At 45.3% G+C, this 18,718-nt stretch overlaps 1 protein-coding gene across 1 annotated transcript; it reads right to left on the bottom strand.

The window, feature by feature from the left end:
• Positions 1-815: 815 nt before the first annotated feature.
• LOC117709411 (PRAME family member 12-like) lies at positions 816-4,198 on the bottom strand. The gene is made up of 3 exons (XM_034503775.2): positions 3,906-4,198; positions 2,809-3,393; positions 816-1,367 (listed from the first exon to the last, which is right to left on the bottom strand). The coding sequence occupies exons 1-3, from the start codon at positions 4,196-4,198 to the stop codon at positions 833-835; spliced, it is 1,413 nt and encodes a 470-aa protein (XP_034359666.1). The 3' UTR covers positions 816-832.
• Between the last annotated feature and the right edge of the window lie 14,520 nt (positions 4,199-18,718).

Raw genomic sequence — 18,718 nt, 5'->3', positions numbered from 1 at the left:
GTCCCCAGTAGTATATTACTAATAAAGCCACCCACCCACAGTGCAATAGGGCCAGTCACTTAAATCAAGAAGTCTGAGTCATTTGGAGACCAAACAAAGGTCAGGTGATACATCTGTTCACGGTGGTCAGCTGTAACTTAGGTACCTTAGGACTAACAATGTTACTTTACTGTGTTGTCGGCTTTACTGATTTTCAAGCATGGTATATGGTTATTACCTACTTAGAGTTTAAGCCTATCCCTTCCTACTTGGTTTGTGGTGGTTGTCAGCACCTGGCAGCACCATCTCGAAGCTCTTTGCATCCCTCAGTGAAGTTGTTTAGACTCTACACTGACACTACCCTCTGAGCTGAACTGTAGCCTTCTTGGATGGATAGGACTGCTGGTAGGCAAATCCCTTAGGGCTCAGAGCTCGAGATTAAGGTGGTGGCTGCCAGTGGCTACTTTGGGCTTGCCAAGCTGTAACATGATGTGTTCCATTTGCCCTATAGCCTGAAGTGGGGAAGAACACACTGGCAACTTCTTTCCCTCCATCCATGAAGTAAACACCCTCAAGGGTTTCTTCATCTAGAAACTTCACTTCTTATTGCTGAATACACATGTCCCAAAGGACATCAACATCTTAGGTCAGCCTTTATGAGGCTGCCTTTGCTGCTCAACATCCCCCATCCCTATCCCCACCCCCATCCCCCACCCTGAGATCACATGTACTGTGTTCTCTTCAGGAGTCATCTATACTAAAGGATTCTGTTCCCAAGAGCTACAAGGAATCACTTGCCACACAAGTACCCAGTTAGGGGACCAGGCCTGCCTGATGGAACTTGGGCTCTGACTCATATGGCCTGGTTGCCGCCTCGAGGAAGACAGGGCGCGACGCTGAACCAGACCGTCCTGGTGTGTTCTAGATTCATCATTGTCTTGCTCAGCTCCTCTCGAAGCTCATCAAGCCTCCTATGGTGGGAAGCACCCTGGGCACCATAAATCTCCCAAGGGGTAGAATACATCTCCAAGCTCAAGCAGCTCAGCCTGGAGGTGTGGTACAGCAGGCGCTCCAGAACAGCCACTGAGATGGGATTCCTTATGTAGTTGAACATGATGAGCTGAACGCATTGGCTCAGGGCAGGCAAGAGGACATTGAGCTGAGAGTCCGTAATCATACAGTTCTCCAAGTCCAGGGTCTTCAGGGTGGGTGCAACTCTCTCCAGCAGGACTCGAAGGGGCTCAGGATTCATGTCGGTCAGAATGACACCACTCAGGTTCAAGTGTTTGAGCTGTCGGATGCCTGGACACTGGGACAGGGACTTCAAGTCTGATTCTGACAGCTGGGAATCAGTGATAGACAGGATCTCCAAGGGGGCCTCCAGGCACCTAGGGAGAGACCAAATAGTTAGTAGTTACAAGTAGTAGTGGTTAGGTTAGGGAGTTTTGGGGGAGAGTGGAAATTTTCTCTAAGGTCATTCTGACCACCTGATAAGCATTAATACCTAGTATGATGCCTCTTAGAGTCTGCTCACTCAGTTGTTGGCAGAGCCTCTCAACGAACAGCTATGCAAGGCTCGTGTCTACATGTACAATACAGCCCCAGTAATAGTTTCAGGATTTGGTATGTGCTCATGGGATAGATTCTAAGTTGGGCCAGGTCACTGGATGACCTTTCAGTCCCTGCTCCATTTTTGTCCCTGCATTTCCTTTAGACAGGAACAATTCTGGGTTAACAATTCTAAGATAGCTGGGTGGTCCCATCCCTCAACTGGGGGGTCATGTCTATCTACTGGAGGTGGTTTCTTCCAGTTCCATCTCCATGCTGTCGGACATTTTGGCTAATGTCATCCCCATTGGGTCCCGGAGCCTCTTACATCCCAGGTCTCTGGGACTCTCTAGAGGTTCGCCCTGCCCCTAATCCCTACTGCTGCATATTTCAATTCATTCTCCTGGACCTCTGGGCATCCCTCCTGTCTTTCCTCATACCTGATCCTGCCCCATCCTTTTCCCCTCTCACCTCTCGTCTCCCACCCAATTTACTCCCTCCCTCTACCTCCCCCATGATTATTTTGTTCCTCTTTCTAAGTGGGATTGAAATATCTACACTTGGGCCTTCCTTCTGTCTTCCTTTGGTCTGTGAGTTATATCATGGGTATTCTGAACTTTTTGGCTGATAGCCAACCACTGGATTGAGGTCAGGGACCAATATGGAAGAGTTAGTAGAAGGACTGAAGGAGTTGAAGGGGATTGCAATCCTATAGGAAGAACAACAGTGTCAATTAACAGGGACCCCTCAGAGCTCCCAGAGACTAAGCCAAAAACCAAGGAGCTGTTTCATGGCCCCAGGCACATGGATAGCAGAGGACTGCCTTGTGTGGTGCCAGTGGAAGAAGATGAGCTTAATCCTGTGGAAAATTGATACCCCAGAGGGATGCTGATGGGGGTGAGGTGGGGGTAGGTGGCTGGGTGGGGAAGCACCCTCTCAGAGGTGGGGAGGGTCCAGTGAGGGGAGGTGGGTGAGGAAAACTTGGGGAGGGGAGGACCCGGAAGGGAGCCAACTTTTGGAATGTAAATAAAGTAATATAATAATAATAATAATAATAATAATAATAATAATAATAATAATAATAGAGTCTGCTCACTGAAGTTACTCATTCTAACTTGAGGCATGGCATTATCACTGTGGGATTAACTCAGCTCACAGCCCTGCATCTCCTTTCTCCACTGTCAAAATAGACAACCCTAGCTCAGGTTACATCATCAAATTGCTCCGACAAGAAAAAGGCTTTGCTGTGGTCTTCAGGGAATGCTCACCATTCTCTCTCACCTGAACAGCTGGTCCATTTGACCTTTGAGGAAGCAGATGGAGTCCAGGGAGAGATCCTGGAGGCTCTGCAGGTTGAGAAACTGAGAGGTGATCTGGCTGACCAACTGCTTCTTCTCCTCAGGCGTAACAGAGTCAGGCACGTGGATTCGAGAGAGAATGAACGTGAGAAGATTTTTCATTTGGCCCAGGTAAGGAGCAAAGGTGGCCAGAGTGGACAGCTTCCAGGTGCAGCATACTTCTATTTCCTCCACACAGTCCAGATCCAGCACTTCCAGAACCTTCACGATGTTCTGGATACCTACCGTGTTGATCTTCAGCTTCTTACAGACAAACTGCAGCAGAGCTTTTCTCTCTCTCACCCACTGGAAGACATAGGACAGGCACGTATCCAAGGTTCTTGGTTTGAGGAACAGGTCTATAAACACTTTCAACGAGTTTGGCTTGGTTATTATCTTCGAACCTCTCCTTTGTGGTTTTCTCTTACACTTGGCCCCGGGATTGCAAGATGCCGTCGTATCTCCAGCCCAAACGGTCCAGAAGTCCTTGTGCAAAGCCCGTAAATCCAGAACTCGCAGTTTGTAACTACTGTGGGAGAAAGTAGAAGTCTTACACTTAAGACAGGAATTTATCCTTCCCCGTTACACTTTGTTTCCATTTTCTGAAATAGGGTTTCACTCTTACTACAAAGGCCAGACTGGCATCAAAACTCAATCTCGCTGCTTCAAAGCCAGAGGCTTGAAATTACAGGCTAGCACTGCCAATACAGATCTACAAGGACTCCTTCCTCTCAACATTACTTTCCTAATTCTATGCTTCTTCTATTTATCCTGATGTTTTTCATCCCTTCCTCTTGAATCCAGTCTGGTCCCATTACTAGTGCCTATGGGAAAAGGCAGGGGCAGGCATCTTCAGCCATAGCTATGTCTGTCCTAAATAGTCCCAAACACTCAAATCCTTTCCCTAGATGCTCAGCCATGGTCCAACAGCCTGTGAGATCCTCATCATTGAAGCCAACATAAGCTTATAACCCTCCCATTCTCTATTCTCTCTATCCTAGACTCCCAGGCCTCCCTTAAGAGTACTTGGGTCTCCCTCACCTGGGGTGAATATTCTGGTCAAGCAGGGCATCAATCCCATCCAGTATGGCTTGTAAGATATCCAGGTACGGTGGCTTTATCTTCATCAGACCACCCAGTGGGAGACACGGAAAAGGCCAGACCTGCACCATCTTCCTCAGGATGTTAAATCGTTTGTGGGTGAAGGCATCCTTAAAGAGTGGTGGGAAGAGCTCTATGGGCAGGTCCTGCAGAGCAGAGACGGCCAAGGCCTCGTCCCTCATCAGACTTTGCATTGCTAGCTGCAGCAGTGTGGGTGTGGCCTGCAAGCTCATCTTCACAGATCTGTAGGGAGACAGGTTCCTGAGGAAATGTCCAAGAAAAGACACTTTTTAGGGTCAAGGATTAAGACGTCCTTTCTCAATCCAGAAAGAAACTTAGAGCCACAGCCTCTGCTCTGCCTAGGATTCTCTTTACCCTTCCACTTCCAGACAGGATCCCACTGCTTTGTGCCCTTTCACCTTGAAATGTGCTCCAAGTAACCCGGAAGCTTATTCTGCTTCTTAGAAAAGAATCACCCAGGGCCCTGGAATGAGGATTTGGGAATGTCGTGTGGACCAACACAGTCGCATTCTCAGTTCCTGCAATGAACTTGGCTGGGAACAGTTTAGAAGACTGTAAGATATTGCTATTGTTTTATGGGGGTGGGAGTGGCGTCAATCCAAGGACAGTCAAGACTACACAGAGAAAGCCTGTCTTGAAAACAAAACAACAACAAATCTTAGACTGCGCTGAGGTTTTCTCCTAGCCTATAGCTGGGTGTAAACAGCAACAGGCTCCCCTGGTTTTTCCCTGGGTGTACACAGCCTCACAAAGCCACAAGGTTAGGAAGGCACAGTACTGGGTAGTATGAAAGAAGACAAGGATCTGGGAACTGGTGGGGTGGGGAGGGCATGAGAGGAGGAAGGGAAAGTGGAGGCTATATTTGGATGATTTCGGTTGTGTTTTTTAAAACGGAGAGAGCCTATGTTTTTTGGAAGCTTTGGAAAATGGGGTGGTACCAAAGGTCAAATCCTTTTCCGATGTCTCAGTGACTGTAGCCAGATCACTCTACCCTTCCGCGTCTGTAAATGTAGCGCATCACTGTATTCGGCCCCTTGGTGTTTAGAAAGTGTACTAACTAAGCTACAACCGTCATCTTGGATTGAGGGATTTGGTGAGGCTGAAGGCCAGATTATCTACCCAGGGTCACAGGGTTCCTTTGGAGCACAGGACAAAAGTAGCAGACCCTGGTGGCCCATGACTGTAGTCCCAGCTCAAAGAAAAATCCCTGCCAAGGGGAATCAAGAATTCAAGGTCAGCCTCAGCTGCACGTGGAGTTTCAGGACAGCCTGGTCTACTTGAGAACCTCTCTAAGCCTCTCCCTTTCCCCATACAAAGAGAGAAAGAACTTCTCCTAACTCCTGAAGAACATTCACGCCTTCCCTCTTCTAGTCCAGAGATGCCCATATTTGCTTTTTAGACAGCATCAAGTATCACCTAAGCTCCTACTTCCATTCTTGAGTAGATGCTTGCTTGCTTGCTTGCTTGCTTCCTTCCTTCCTTCCTTTCTCCTCCTCTGCTTTCTTTTTACATGAGAATAGGAAGTACTACTTTTCAAGTATAATTTGATTTTGTTGTTTGCTTTTTTCCCCACCCCCACACTATTGCCTGCTACTCCCCCCTCCGCAACCTCCTCCGTGTGCGCACACGCACACACACATACACACACACACACACACACACACACACACACACACACACACACACACCAGTTCCCGTCTACACCCTCTTTTGCATTTTCATGTCTCACAATCTATTGCCTACCTGCCTACTTTCACCCCTTTTCTCTTCTTAGGGTCTCCTATCCAGCTTCAAAACCAAACATGGTGGAAGTTTTCCATCCTAGCTGTGACTTTTTTTTTGTTTTGTTTTGTTCTGATTGGGTTAGAAATTGCAGAAACATCACAGCTACAAAAGCTTACAAGGAGATACAGAAAACTACCCATGAGAGTAGATACTACTAAAACTAGCTTGAAAACACAGGGCGGAAAACATGGGATTACCAACAGTCCAGGAACCTGGACCTTTGGGGCTCTCAGAGTCTGAACCACCAACCAAAGAACATACGAGGGCTGGGCCTAGGCCTCCCTGCACATATGTAGCAGATGACCTTCAGGCGGGTCCCGACCAACTGGAGCAGGAGCTAGCCAAAAAGCTGTTGCCTGTATGCAGGATATGTTCTTCTAGCTGGGCTACCTTGTTGGGCCTCAGTCAGGGGTCCGGGAAGTACCAGGGTGGGGGGGGGGATACCCAAAGGACCCACCTGCACAAAGGAGGAAAAGGAGAGGGGGTGAGGCCGAAGGCCATGGGAGGGGGTGATTGGGGAGAGGGACACTAAGCAGGATGTAAAGTAAATAGGTTAAAAAATGAAAAACGGGGCTGGATAGATAGCTCAGCAGTTAAGAACACTGACAACTCTTCTAGAGGACCAGAGAGTTCAATTCCCAGCAACATAACCATCTGTTATGGGGCTCATAACCATCTGTAACGCTAGTCTCAGGGGGTCTGACACCCTCTTCTGCTCTCTGTACCTTAGAAATTTTAATGATTTTTGATAATCTCACATAGACCATCTATTGAAAATGTATTTTCCTTGTTTTTTTATCCACATAGTAACTTTTTTTTTTTAATTCTTTAAGCTGAGTCTTCCACTAATCTTGTGTGACCTGCTTCTGCACTGAGTTGAAGTTCTCTGGCACTGCCCTACCCTCATTGTTCCTTTTCTATTCTGGAAAAATAAAGCAAACCTTTTTATTCTACTATACAAAGGAAGTGCTTTTTTTTATTAAAATGATGTATCTTGGTGCTGGAGAGACGGCTCAGCAGTTAAGAGCACTGAGTGCTCTTCCAGAGGTCCTGATTTCAATTCCCAGCAACCACATGGTGGCTCACAACCATCCGTAATGGAATCTGACGCCCTCTTCTGACATATCTGAAGACAGTTACAGTAATACTCATATACATAAAATAATATTTAAAAAGACATGATGTCTCTTTTAAAGTTACAAGAAATATACTCTCACCCTTAGATGTTCCTTAATATTTCTCTGCCCTGCTTACTGATCCCTGCTTGGTTTCAGGCCCAAGGAGCTGAGGTGCATATTTTACATACCAAAGCACACCTGGCCTCCAGGTTCTCCCAGCATCCCTCAATACCTACCTGGCAGACCCCAACCCTAGTCCTGAACCTTCCAATCCAGGGTCCTGGATGCCCTTCTCCTATGGGCTCTTCTAGACAACTAGCTGACACCCCCGCCCCCCAACACACACCCTTTCCCTTCTCTTTACGCATGCACAGTCTCTCTTTCTCTTTCCCTTCTGTCTCCTTCCCCATGGTGGCTTCCCTAGCCTCTTTCCTTGGAGCCAGTGAACTTGTCCACCAGAGAGCAGTTTCCCAATAAACCTATTTATACATATTTCAATCTGACTTGAATGGGGCTCATCTCACCTTCGGAGAAATAACTTATCAATCCCTTTCCTTTTATTTCCTTTCTTGAGACAGGGCCACATTTTTATGGGGAGAGTCAGGTGGAGAGAGGATGGAGTCTCTTATAGCACAGGCTGGCCTTGAACTCTGATGTAGGCAAGGATGACTTTGAACTTCTGACCCCATCTGAATGCTGGGATTTGAGGCAAGTATCAACAAACCCTGTTTATGCCACGCTTATGCACAACAGGCAAGCACCACACCAACTGAACCACATCTGGGGTCCTTCATTTCCTTTTTGTTGTCACTTGGACAGAGCAACACAACAAACTTACTAATTTATTAAAAGAGAATTGAATCCAACTACATGCATAATATAAAGTAACAAATAAGATCCCCCCCACCCTGCATAGTGTAAAGCTATAATTATTGTTAGCTGTAATCCTAAGGGGTTTTTACTCCCATTTGTACCAAAATTAAAAAAAAAAAAAAAAACAAAACCCAGTGGGCAAAATCAGCCAAAGGGCAAGCCTGAAGACCTGAGTTTGATTCCCAGATCCCACAAAAAGCCAGATGTGGTGACGTGTATGTATAATCCCAGGCTACTACTACCCGATGGGAGGCTGCTGCCTGAATGACTGAGCTACAAGAAATGAAATTACTCCCCATAGTCATCTTCAGACCTCATGTGTACCATAAGATCACACATATGTCTAGGCTTGGTCTGTTCCTATGTATTGTAAGGCTAAATACTAGCCCCCAAGGTCTGGTTGACTCTGGGACAAGGAAATCCTCACATACACCAAGTGATGCTATGTAAGCTTGCTCCTTAATTTAAAATTATTGGATAAATAAAGATGCTGACAGCCTGTAGCTGGGCAGAAGAGAGGTAGGCATGGCTTTGTTTCTGTGAGGTCTAAGGCAGAGACCATGAGGAAGAGAGGAGAGAAGAAGGAAGAAGCCACTGTGGGGTAGGTGGATCCTGAGAGCATAGCCATGAGGGCCATGTTGGAGTCGGGGTGGCCCAGGCAGAACATGGCAAGTAATATCTCAGGGTTATTGATAAGAAGGTGGACAAAATAGCATAGAGGGTTGACATATGCCCAGCTCTAGTACTGTTAAGGCTTATTATAATAATTATATAATATTATAATTAGATATAATATTATACATATTATATATAAATAATTATTATGTATATAATTATAAAAAGGTTTTATGTCTTTTGGGAACTAAGTGATCTAAAGTGAAGTAGAAAGCCACAATTAATTTTAACTACAACACACACACACACACACAAACAAAAAAAACTGTAGGCTCTTTTTATTTTTACATATTTCCTTTCTATGTCTCACAAAGCTTGTGAGTAAAGGAATATGACATTGCTTTACAGAACTGGCCAAGATAACAAACTTCCTATGCCCTCGGTCCATGGAAGACTTTGTATAATCAAGAAGGTGGAGAAAACAGAGAGCCACAAAATCTTTATGAATTAACTCTGCAGTTGCAGAGATAATGCCAAAGGCCTCTGTTTCCTTGAAGAGGCAGGGTGACTATAGGCAGCTATATTATCCCAGGAAACCAGGCCAACACACCAGAGGCAGGGGGATGGTCAGCAGTTAAGAGCCTCCCCTGCTGAGGATCTGGGTTCAGTTCATGACACCCATATAGTGGCTCTCAATCACTGCCCCTCCAGCTCCAGGGGTTCCGACACCCTTTTTTAGTTTTTACCAGCAGCAGACATATGTGCACATAAGTAAACATCTTTGAAAGAGAAGCCATACAGCTTCACAAAGGAACCTTAATTCTGAAACTAACAGAGATTTGCTATTCTAATATATTTAGGAATTTCAAGGTCAAATTAAGTTTGTTTGGATTTTTGTTTGTTTTTGTTTTTTTTTTTAAATCACTGTTTCATATCCTAACCAAAACCAATACCACCACCCAGAATGTATTCTTAAGTAGACATTAGGTTTTATTTTTTTATTTTTTATTTATTATATTATTATTATTTATTTATTTATTTTGGTTTTTTGAGACAGGGTTTCTCTGTGTAGCCCTGGCTGTCCTGGAACTCACTCTGTAGACCAGGCTGGCCTTGAACTCAGAAATCTGCCTGCCCCTGCCTCCCAAGTGCTGGGATCAAAGCACCACCACTGCCAGGCTGACATTAGGTTTTAAAAAATACATTTCTGGGGACTGGAGAGATGGCTCAATAGATAAGAGCACTGACTGCTCTTCCAGGGGTCCTGAGTTCAATTCCCAGCAACCACATGGTGGCTCACAACCATCTGTAATGGGATCTGATGCCCTCTTCTGGTGTATCTCAATACAGCTACAGTGTAATCATATACATAAAATAAATACATCTTTAAAAAAATATACATTTCTTAGAGGGAACTCTCTTTGTTTGTTTTGAGATAAGATCTCAATTTCAACTGTCTCTTTCTTTCTTTTTTTTTTTTTAAGAATTTATTTATTTATTTTGTGTAAGTACACTGTAGCTGTCTTCAGACACCCATATAAGGGCATCAGATCTCATTATGGATGGTTGTGAGCCACCATGTGGTTGCTGGGATTTGAACTCATGACCTCTGGAAGAGCAGTCAGTGCTCTTAACTACTGAGCCATCTCACCAGCCCCTCAACTGTCTCTTTCAACTTACAAAGTTATGGTTTTGCCTCTGTCTCCTGGGTGCTGGGATTAAAAGCTATATTACCGCTCCCAGACTCCCAAAAGTGTTTTCAAACCACAAGCAGGAAAAGCTGTAAACCTGGAACAAAACCAGAAAGCATTGAATGACAGTGATGGAGAGAGTTGGGAGGCAGGAAAGATAAAGTTGAAGCCATAGGCCATCAGTTGAAGTCATGTGCCTCTGTTTCCTGAGTGTTGAGATTAAACATGTGGACCTCTACCCCTGGTTCTTTAAAATACTTTTTTTTTGTTTTTTTTTTTTTGTTTGTTTGTTTGTTTTGTTTTTGAGACAGGGTTTCTCTGTGTATACCTGGCATCCCTGGCTGTCCTGGATCTCACTCTGTAAACCAGGCTGGCCTTGAACTCAGAAATCAGCCGGCCTCTGCCTCCCAAGTGCTGGGATCAGAGACGTGTGCCACCACTGCCCGGCTTTAAAATACTTTTTAAAATTATCATTACTACTACTACGATTATTATAAGAGAACTTCTCTTGGGTTCCAGGCTGGCATCGAACTCAATCATGTAGCCAAGGGTGATCCTGAACTTCTGACCCTCCTGCATCTATCTCCCAGTTGTTAAAATGACAGGCATGTGCCACCATGCCTGGTTTTATGTTGTACTGGGGATCAAACCTAGGGCTTGTATATGCTAGGCAAGTACTATATCACTTGAGCCAGGAGGAGTTTCCCAGCAGGGACCCCTGTGGACCCCAAAGTCCTGGTGGTGAGCAGGATACCTGATTAACTTAGTCACTTACCACACAGTTCCACCAGAATCTGTAACCAGAATGCTCTAGGGATGCCACTCTTCAATGAGCAAAGGCAGGAACTGAGCCTTCCCGTGATGTTTTATGCAGAAAGCCAGCAAGCTGCAAAGGCAGAGAGTTAATGCTCCCAGTAAGACACTGAAAATCAGGCAAATTAACTTCCCATCTCATTCATCATAAGCCAACAGTGGGCATGGAAAGGAAACAAGCAATCCATCATTTCATTTGATCAGGAACTCAGCCACATTTCTGAGACCTGTGGTATCTGCCTCTCTCCTTCCCATTACTTGTACTTTTTTTTCTTTTTTTCTCCTTAGCTTTTCTTTCTTTTTTCCTTTTTTTTTTTTATTTTTATTTTTTTTACTTTAGGTTAGGGGCCTCCTTATGGAACCTTGGCCTGGAGCTCTCTCTGCAGATCAGGCTGGTCCTAAACTTACAGAATCCACATGTTTCAGTCTCATGAGTGCTGGAATTAAAGTGCAGACCACTACATCAGAGTCTTCAAAACCTTTTAGAAATAACAATGACAAAATGATGATGACGATAATAATTAATTTTATTATTATTAATAATTTATATTTAATAATATTTATTATTATTATTATTATTATTATTATTATTATTATTATATGTTTTGTTTTTTTGAGACAGGGTTTCTCTGTGTAGGCCTGGCTGTCCTGGAACTCCTTCTGTAGACCAGGCTGGCCTTGAACTCAGTGATCCACCTGCCTCTGCCTCCTTAGAACTGTGATTAAAGGCGTGCAACAGCACAGGGCTTTAAACGTATTTTTACCATCACCATCACCTCCTTCTCATCATCATCATTTTTAAGATAAGGACTCCTGGGTTCCAGGCTAGCCTCAAGTTCACCATGTAGCCAAGAATAACTTGTTTCCACCTCCCAATTGCTAAAATTATACTCATGTACCAAGATGCCTGTTTTTATGTAGTGCTGGGGAAGAAACCTAGGGCTTGTCTATGCTAGGCACGTGCTGTGCTAACTGAGCCACCTCCCTTTCCCCCGGCTCCTTCATCCTTATTTTAAAGCACATTCCTTCTACTTCTACTAAAGTTGCTACATGTTGCAGCCTACACGGGTAATTCTAGCACTCCACGGGCTCAGAAAGACTGAGTTTGTGCCAAGTGTGGATACATAGTCAGAACTACCTCAAAAGAAAACAAAAGGAAAACTGGCTAGAACCAGTTCCAGAGGCTCTGCTGCCCCCTTCTGACCTCTGCAAGCACCAGGCACTCACAGAGTGGATAAACATATATAGGCAACACAGAAAAATACAGAAAATATAAAGTTTTTCTTTAAAAGGTAAATGTAAAACAGACTTTATATTATGCACCTTCATACAGACTGCATTGATTGCAACAGCAAGCCATGCCGGCTGGTTACGGGCACAACTTTAACCCCAGCACTCAGGAGGTGAGGAAGATTTCTATGAGTTTGAACTCAGCCTGGTCTATATATGAAGATCCAGGACAGCCAGAGCTACATATAAAAAGATCCTGTCTCAAAATACCAAAGGGAGGGAGGGAGGGAGGGAGGGAGGGAGGGAGGGAGGGAGGGAAGGAAGGAAGGAAGGAAGGAAGGAAGGAAGGAAGGAAGGAAGGACAGAAAGAAGATGGATGCTAGGAAAGTCACACACCTTTATTCCCGGCACTTAGTGAGCACAGCACATGGATCTGAGTTCACGCCCAGACTGGTCTACATAATAGAGAAATTCTGTATCAAAAGACCAAAAAGAGGAGGGGAGGGAGGGGAGGGAGGGAGGGAGGGAGGGAGGGAGGAAGGAAGGGAAGAAAGAAGGAAGATGGAGGCTAAGAAAGTCACACACCTTTAATTTAGTGAGCATGGCAAGCGGATCTCTATGAGTTCACGGCCAGCCTGGTCTACAAACGGAGTTCCAGGATAGCCAGAGCTACATAATGAGAACTTGTCTCAATAAGTAATTAAATAAATACACAAACAACAAAGCCCCAGAAGCCTGGAAGTGCTGAGTAATGCCATACACACTATTCATCTCAGCAGAGGCAGGTAGATCTCTGGGCAAGCAGAGATACATAGTGACACCCTATCTCAAAAACAAAAACCAACAAACAAAAAACCAACCAACCAAAGGAGCCGGGCAAGTGACTGGCCCACACCAATCCTTTAGGTGTGTGTAAATGCCTTCTGTGAAGTGTGCTTGAAGTGCGTGACCCTTTTCTCAGGATGCACACTGATCCTGAAGCTACCCCGGTCTGTTCCTGAACTGCTAGAGACATAAGGTCTGTTTACTCTGACACCGGTATTATGGAGACTCATGACTACCTGTGATGGCCATAAATACCTGCAAGGAAGTCTCTGTGCTCAACTCCAGAGGCCAGAGATCTTCTACAGAAGCCAGCGAAGAATATCCTCCGGTGAACTGCTTTCCCAGGGGAAGACGAGGAAGACCAGGGGAGACTAAGACTCCTCCTCCTCGCCCTTCCTCCTTCTAGCCCCTCCCCTTCCCCCTGCCTCCCATCATTCCATAAAAACAGGTCTGGTCTGTGGACGGCTGTTTGCTACTGTTTCTAGCCCAAAGGCTTTTCAGACTTAAGGGTCAATTCAAAGCCGCCACGTTCTAAAGTGTCCAATTGTAGCTAATCCTCTGAAGAAAACTAAGGCCTCTCACTCAGTTGAAAGGAACAGAAACAGACAGACTGCAAGCCCTGGTGTTGTGTTCCTGGGTTATTGCTGGCACAACACAAATTTTACTTTTTAATTTTTATTTTGTTTTGAGATAGGGTCTCTTACAGCCCAGGCTTGGCCCCTAAGTAGTCAGTGACTTTAACTCTAGATTCTTCTGCTTTCATCAAAATGCTGGGATCCCAGGTGTGCGTGCGCCATCTTTACACAGCGGTTCACACAGAATTGAGTTCACGTGTGACAGGTCTCTGCAAACACCATGCCAGCATTATGTGGATAAAAGATCCTTAGAGGCTAGAAGGAAGTCCAGTTCAAACTTTGATACCTGGTAGTTTATTTATTTTAGGTATATTTAAATACAGCATAGGAGTAGGGAGGATGGCTTTCTAGTGATTCTGTGTGCACAATAACACTTAAGCACGACTGCATCGAAACTCTTTGTAAAGTACCTTTGACATCATCCATAAAGATGAGTATTGGAGATTGACTACATCATAAGGGTCTGGGGGAGGATCTGGTGTGGTCTTGTCACACAGCTGCAAAGACCATCAGGGTATTGCTAACCACCCCAAGGACTATAGCCTTCTGGGCAGAAAACTGGTTATACTTCTTTCACTTTGAAGAGACAGCCCTAGCTGTTTAACATTCCTGGTTTCCCTGATGCTTATTGGTGAGCACAAGAACCTCCTACACACAGAGCTCAACCTCTGAACTACATTGCTGCGGAGGGAGCCTGTTTTGCATTTGAATGGCCCTGGGGAAGCATTGGGGAGGTTCAGAGGGTCGCCAGGTGAGGCAACTTGACTGATATTTTGCGTAGATAAAACCCTCTTCCTGGTGGGAGGATTCCTGGAACAGGCAAATGTTCCCAAGAGAGGGGGAAACTTAGAGATCTGGGTTACACACTGCTAAGCTTTGCCTTCCTGGGGACCCTGAAGGTCAAGTCTAGGAGAAATCAAAGCCCAGCAGGGCAGTAGGAGTAACTGGGCTCAATCTTCCACCTTGTGTTTTAGGGACCTCTGATTTAGGGACCTCTGAGATTCCTCCTTTCTCAGGTGACAAAACTGAGGGGAACAACCATCTTGACAGCCAGTCATGCCCTCCGGATACCAAAGTTATGCCTCAGAATCCATGCAGGAATATTCTCAGCATCAGCACATCTTAAGTTTACAACCAACCACTCATATTTTCCAAGAACAAAACAATCACTGAGGTGGAGGTGTGGTTAAGAGTTTGGTTTTGATTTTTTTTTCATTATCTTTTTTCAATTTGCACTTGGTTTTTCATTTGTTTTGTTTGAGATGGTTCCCTGTAACCAAGACTGGCCTCAAACTAGCAAGGTGATCAAGGATGACCTTGTATTCCTGATCCTCCTGCCTCTGCCTCCTGAATGCTGGGATGACAGACATGTTCCGTGGTTTAGTTTTGAATTATTCTTATACCCGTTTTCCAGTATTAATAATACTAGGCACAGAGAAATTCTGAGTGGAAAAACACGTAGCCTGTAAAGTAGTGTCAAAATGGCTATCAAGGGTGGAAGTGCTGACTTATGCCAGCCTTCTTCTCTTCCCACCTCCTGTGGCCTGATTCCCAAGCAATTTTCTAGCTGGGCTCTAAAATCAAGATACCACTGTACCATGGCAGAGAAAACTGTAATAGCGAAGTTTTCTCCATCTTGTCTTGGCTGCAACCAGGTTTGGTTTCCACCTTCTGCTCTGGAAATCTCTTGGGGGAGAGGGAAAGCACCCAACCCTGCTCTAGAAACTCAGGGTCAAAATGCCCCAGCTAACTACATGTTCTTGGCTCTTGTTAAACTGCTTGTTTGCTTGCTTTCTCTTGCAATTGCCAAACAATGCAGTTTGTCAGTGTTCTTTATGTTTTAAAAAGCCCTGTAATATTCATTGGGGGCTGTTCTGTGAGAAATGCTTCTCATTGAGCGGTCACAGACTCTCTTTTCTTCCTCTCTCCTCTCCCTCTCCTCTCCCTCTCCTCTCTCTCTCCTCTCTCTCTCTCTCCTCTCTCTCCTCTCTCTCCTCTCTCTCTTCTCTCTCTCCCCTCTCCCCTCTCCCCTCTCTCTCCCTCTCTCCTCCCTCTCTCCCTCTCTCCCTCCCTCTCTCCCTCTCTCCCTCTCTCCCCTCCCTCTCTCCCCTCTCCTCTCCTCCCCTCCCCTCTTCCCCTCCCCTTCTCCCCTCTCCTCCTCCCTTCCCCTCCCCCTCTCTCCACCTCTCCCCCCTCCCCTCTCCCCCTTCCTCTCTCTCCTCTCCTCCCCTCCTCCCCTCCTCTCTCTCTCCTCTCTCTCTCCTCTCTCTCCTCTCTCTCCTCTCTCTCTCCCCTCTCCCCTCTCTCTCCCTCTCTCCTCCCTCTCTCCCTCTCTCCCTCCCTCTCTCCCTCTCTCCCTCTCTCCCTCCCTCTCTCCCTCTCTCCCTCTCTCCCCTCTCCTCTCCTCCCCTCCCCTCCTCCCCTCCCCTCTTCCCCTCCCCTTCTCCCCTCTCCTCCTCCCTTCCCCTCCCCCTCTCTTCACCTCTCCCCCTCCCCTCTCCCCCTTCCTCTCCCCTCCATCTCCCCCCTCCCTCTCCCCCTCCCTCTCCCCTCCTCTCCTCTCTCTCTCTCTCTCTTTTTTTTAAAGACACACCAGAAGAGGGCATCAGATCTCATTACAGATGGTTGTGAGCCACCATATGGTTGCTGGGAATTGAACTCAAGACCTATAAAAGATCAGTCAGTCCTCTTAGCCCCTGGAGCCATCTCTCCAGCCCACTACAGACTCTCAATTCTAATGTTGGCAATGGTCTTTGGGCCTTTATCTTGTAACAGGAACAGCTTTTGTGAATGGGTTCTGCTTTAGGCCTGGGCCAGTTTTTGTGCTTGTGTTCTCTCTCTCTCCCCATCCCTCCCTCTCTCTCTCCTGCTCCCCCCTCCTCTCCTCTTCCCCCTCTCCTCTTTCTCTCTTTCTCTCCCTCTTCTCTCTCTCTCTCTCTCTCTCTCTCTCTCTCTCTTCTCTCTCTCTCTCTCTCTCTCTCTCTCTCTCTCTCTCTCTCTCCAGGGTCTCACTAGGCTCTGGCTGGCCTGAAACTTGTTCAGGGCTAGCCATGAACTCACCAAGAGCCACCTGTCTCTGCTTCCAGAGTGCTGGGACTAAAATGTGTGCACTATACACACTCGGGTTCCTAACTATGTTTATAGTCTTTGTATATCAAATATTAGCAGCTACTATGCCCAGCCTTGGGCTCTGTATTAATTACCTTGTGCCTTGATCTGACAAAATATCTAACACAAACAACTTGAAAGAAAAAGAAAGAAAGAAAGAAAGAAAGAGAGATAAAGGGGTCATTTAACTATCTCAGTTAACCTAATCTAGAAAGTACTTCACAATGGTGTTCATAGATGTCTCCTAGGTGATTCTAGATCCTGTCAAGTTGACAATTCAAAATTCACCACCAAAAACTCAGTATTTTTATCTGAGTTAGAAATTACTGTTGTGCCCTTGTAATAAGTGAAGACACAGATTCAGCAGTAACATTGTAGACTTATGTCCTATTAAAGCTAGGGAAACCTTTAAAGGCTATCTGGTTTAGTGATATTGAGAATATATATATATATATATATTGGTTTTTCGAGACAGGGTTTCTCTGTGTTAAGCCTGGCTGTCCTGGAACTCACTCTGTAGACCAGGCTGGCCTCGAACTCAGAAATCTACCTGCTTCTGCCTCCCAAGTGCTGGGATTAAAGGCATGTGCCACCACTGCCCAACCCTTTTCTTTTTTCCTTCCTTCCTTCCTTCCTTCCTTCCTTCCTTCCTTCCTTCCTTCCCTTTTCTTTCTTTCTTTTTTCCTGTGACAGGATCTTATTGTGGCAGGGCAAGAAAATGCAAAGATTCCTCCATCTTGTATTCTTGCTGAGTCCATTTCAGGTTTAACTAGAATTTGATCTCCTTGATGGGGAAATTATCCAACTCTATTCTAAAACCCAAAGGTCAGGATGTCCTAGCTATCTTGTCTCAGCTTCTGCTCCACTTCCTGTGTAGTCTGAACTCCCTCCAGCTAACTGCTTATTTTAGCTTATGTTAAAATTTCTTCCTTCAGTCTGCTTACTTCTGTGCAGACCCCTGCAGCTACTCAGCAAGATGTCAAGATGTGGTTTCTGCCTTTAAAAACCTGTCTATAAAGTGTGTGGCTATTAAGGTCATCTCTGGTGGCCTACCCATAGCATCATATAGCTCAGGGTAGCCTCACATTCACTGTGTACCTAAGGATGATCTTGAACTACTTACTCTCCTGCTTCCACCAGTTGAGTGCTAGGACCGAAGGTGTATGTCACACTGGTTAGTTTATGTCATACTGGGAATGGAACCCAGAGTTTCACATGTGCTGGCCAAGTACTCCACCAGAATAGTTCCACCTCTAACCCTTTCTCTTTTCTCTGTAGAATCCATGACTTCAAGGAAATTATATAAATAGAAGAAAGAATAGCCTTTAGAAGTGATTGCTAGCTACCGCAGCAGTGGCAGCCTCTGGAAAATTTGTTAGACTAGCTAAGGCAGTGATTCCCCTTTATCCTACTGGTCTTGAAACTATGAAGTGGGCCAGTGACCCCTCCCTCCACCCCCAGGGCATTCTGATGCTGGCCCACGGAGAGACTGGGAGTGGAGGAGGAAAGGCCTCCCTGGAAAAGAGTTAGAGAAAAATCCTACCCTGGTCAACCACATCACAGATTGTTTGAGACAGGGTTCAATATCCTGTTGTCATTTTCTTTTGTGTAATGATTTTAATCTGGTTTTGAAGAATATATTTTTGTGGTGATTATCTCTGGAAAATAAGTAACTTGCAGCTATGAGGTAATTTTCTTCCCAATAGAAAAAAAAACTTTCTGTCAAGGGGTTAAGAGAAGAAATAATTTGCTGGAGCTTGTCTTTGTTTCAGCCATTCTCTCTCTCTCTCTCTCTCTGTCTCTGTCTCTCTGTTTGTGTGTGTGTGTGTACTCTACTTTCTTTTCTCTAGCTGCTGGCTGCCATAGGCAATGGCTCCTGTAGGTCTCTGGATCTGTGTCCATCAGCCAACTGCTCTCAGTTTACCCTTTGGTGACAAAGCTAGCATTCTGTGATAAATAGTGATATGAAAATATAAGCTAAATAAACCTTTTCCTTTCCAAGTTACTTTCGTTATTGGACTTCATCATAGCAATAGAAA

The sequence above is a fragment of the Arvicanthis niloticus genome, chromosome 5 (genome assembly GCF_011762505.2).
Source record: "Arvicanthis niloticus isolate mArvNil1 chromosome 5, mArvNil1.pat.X, whole genome shotgun sequence".
NCBI lineage: Eukaryota > Metazoa > Chordata > Mammalia > Rodentia > Muridae > Arvicanthis > Arvicanthis niloticus.
Note: the sequence above shows the minus strand (reverse complement) of the source record. Positions and strands in the feature narration are given on the sequence as shown.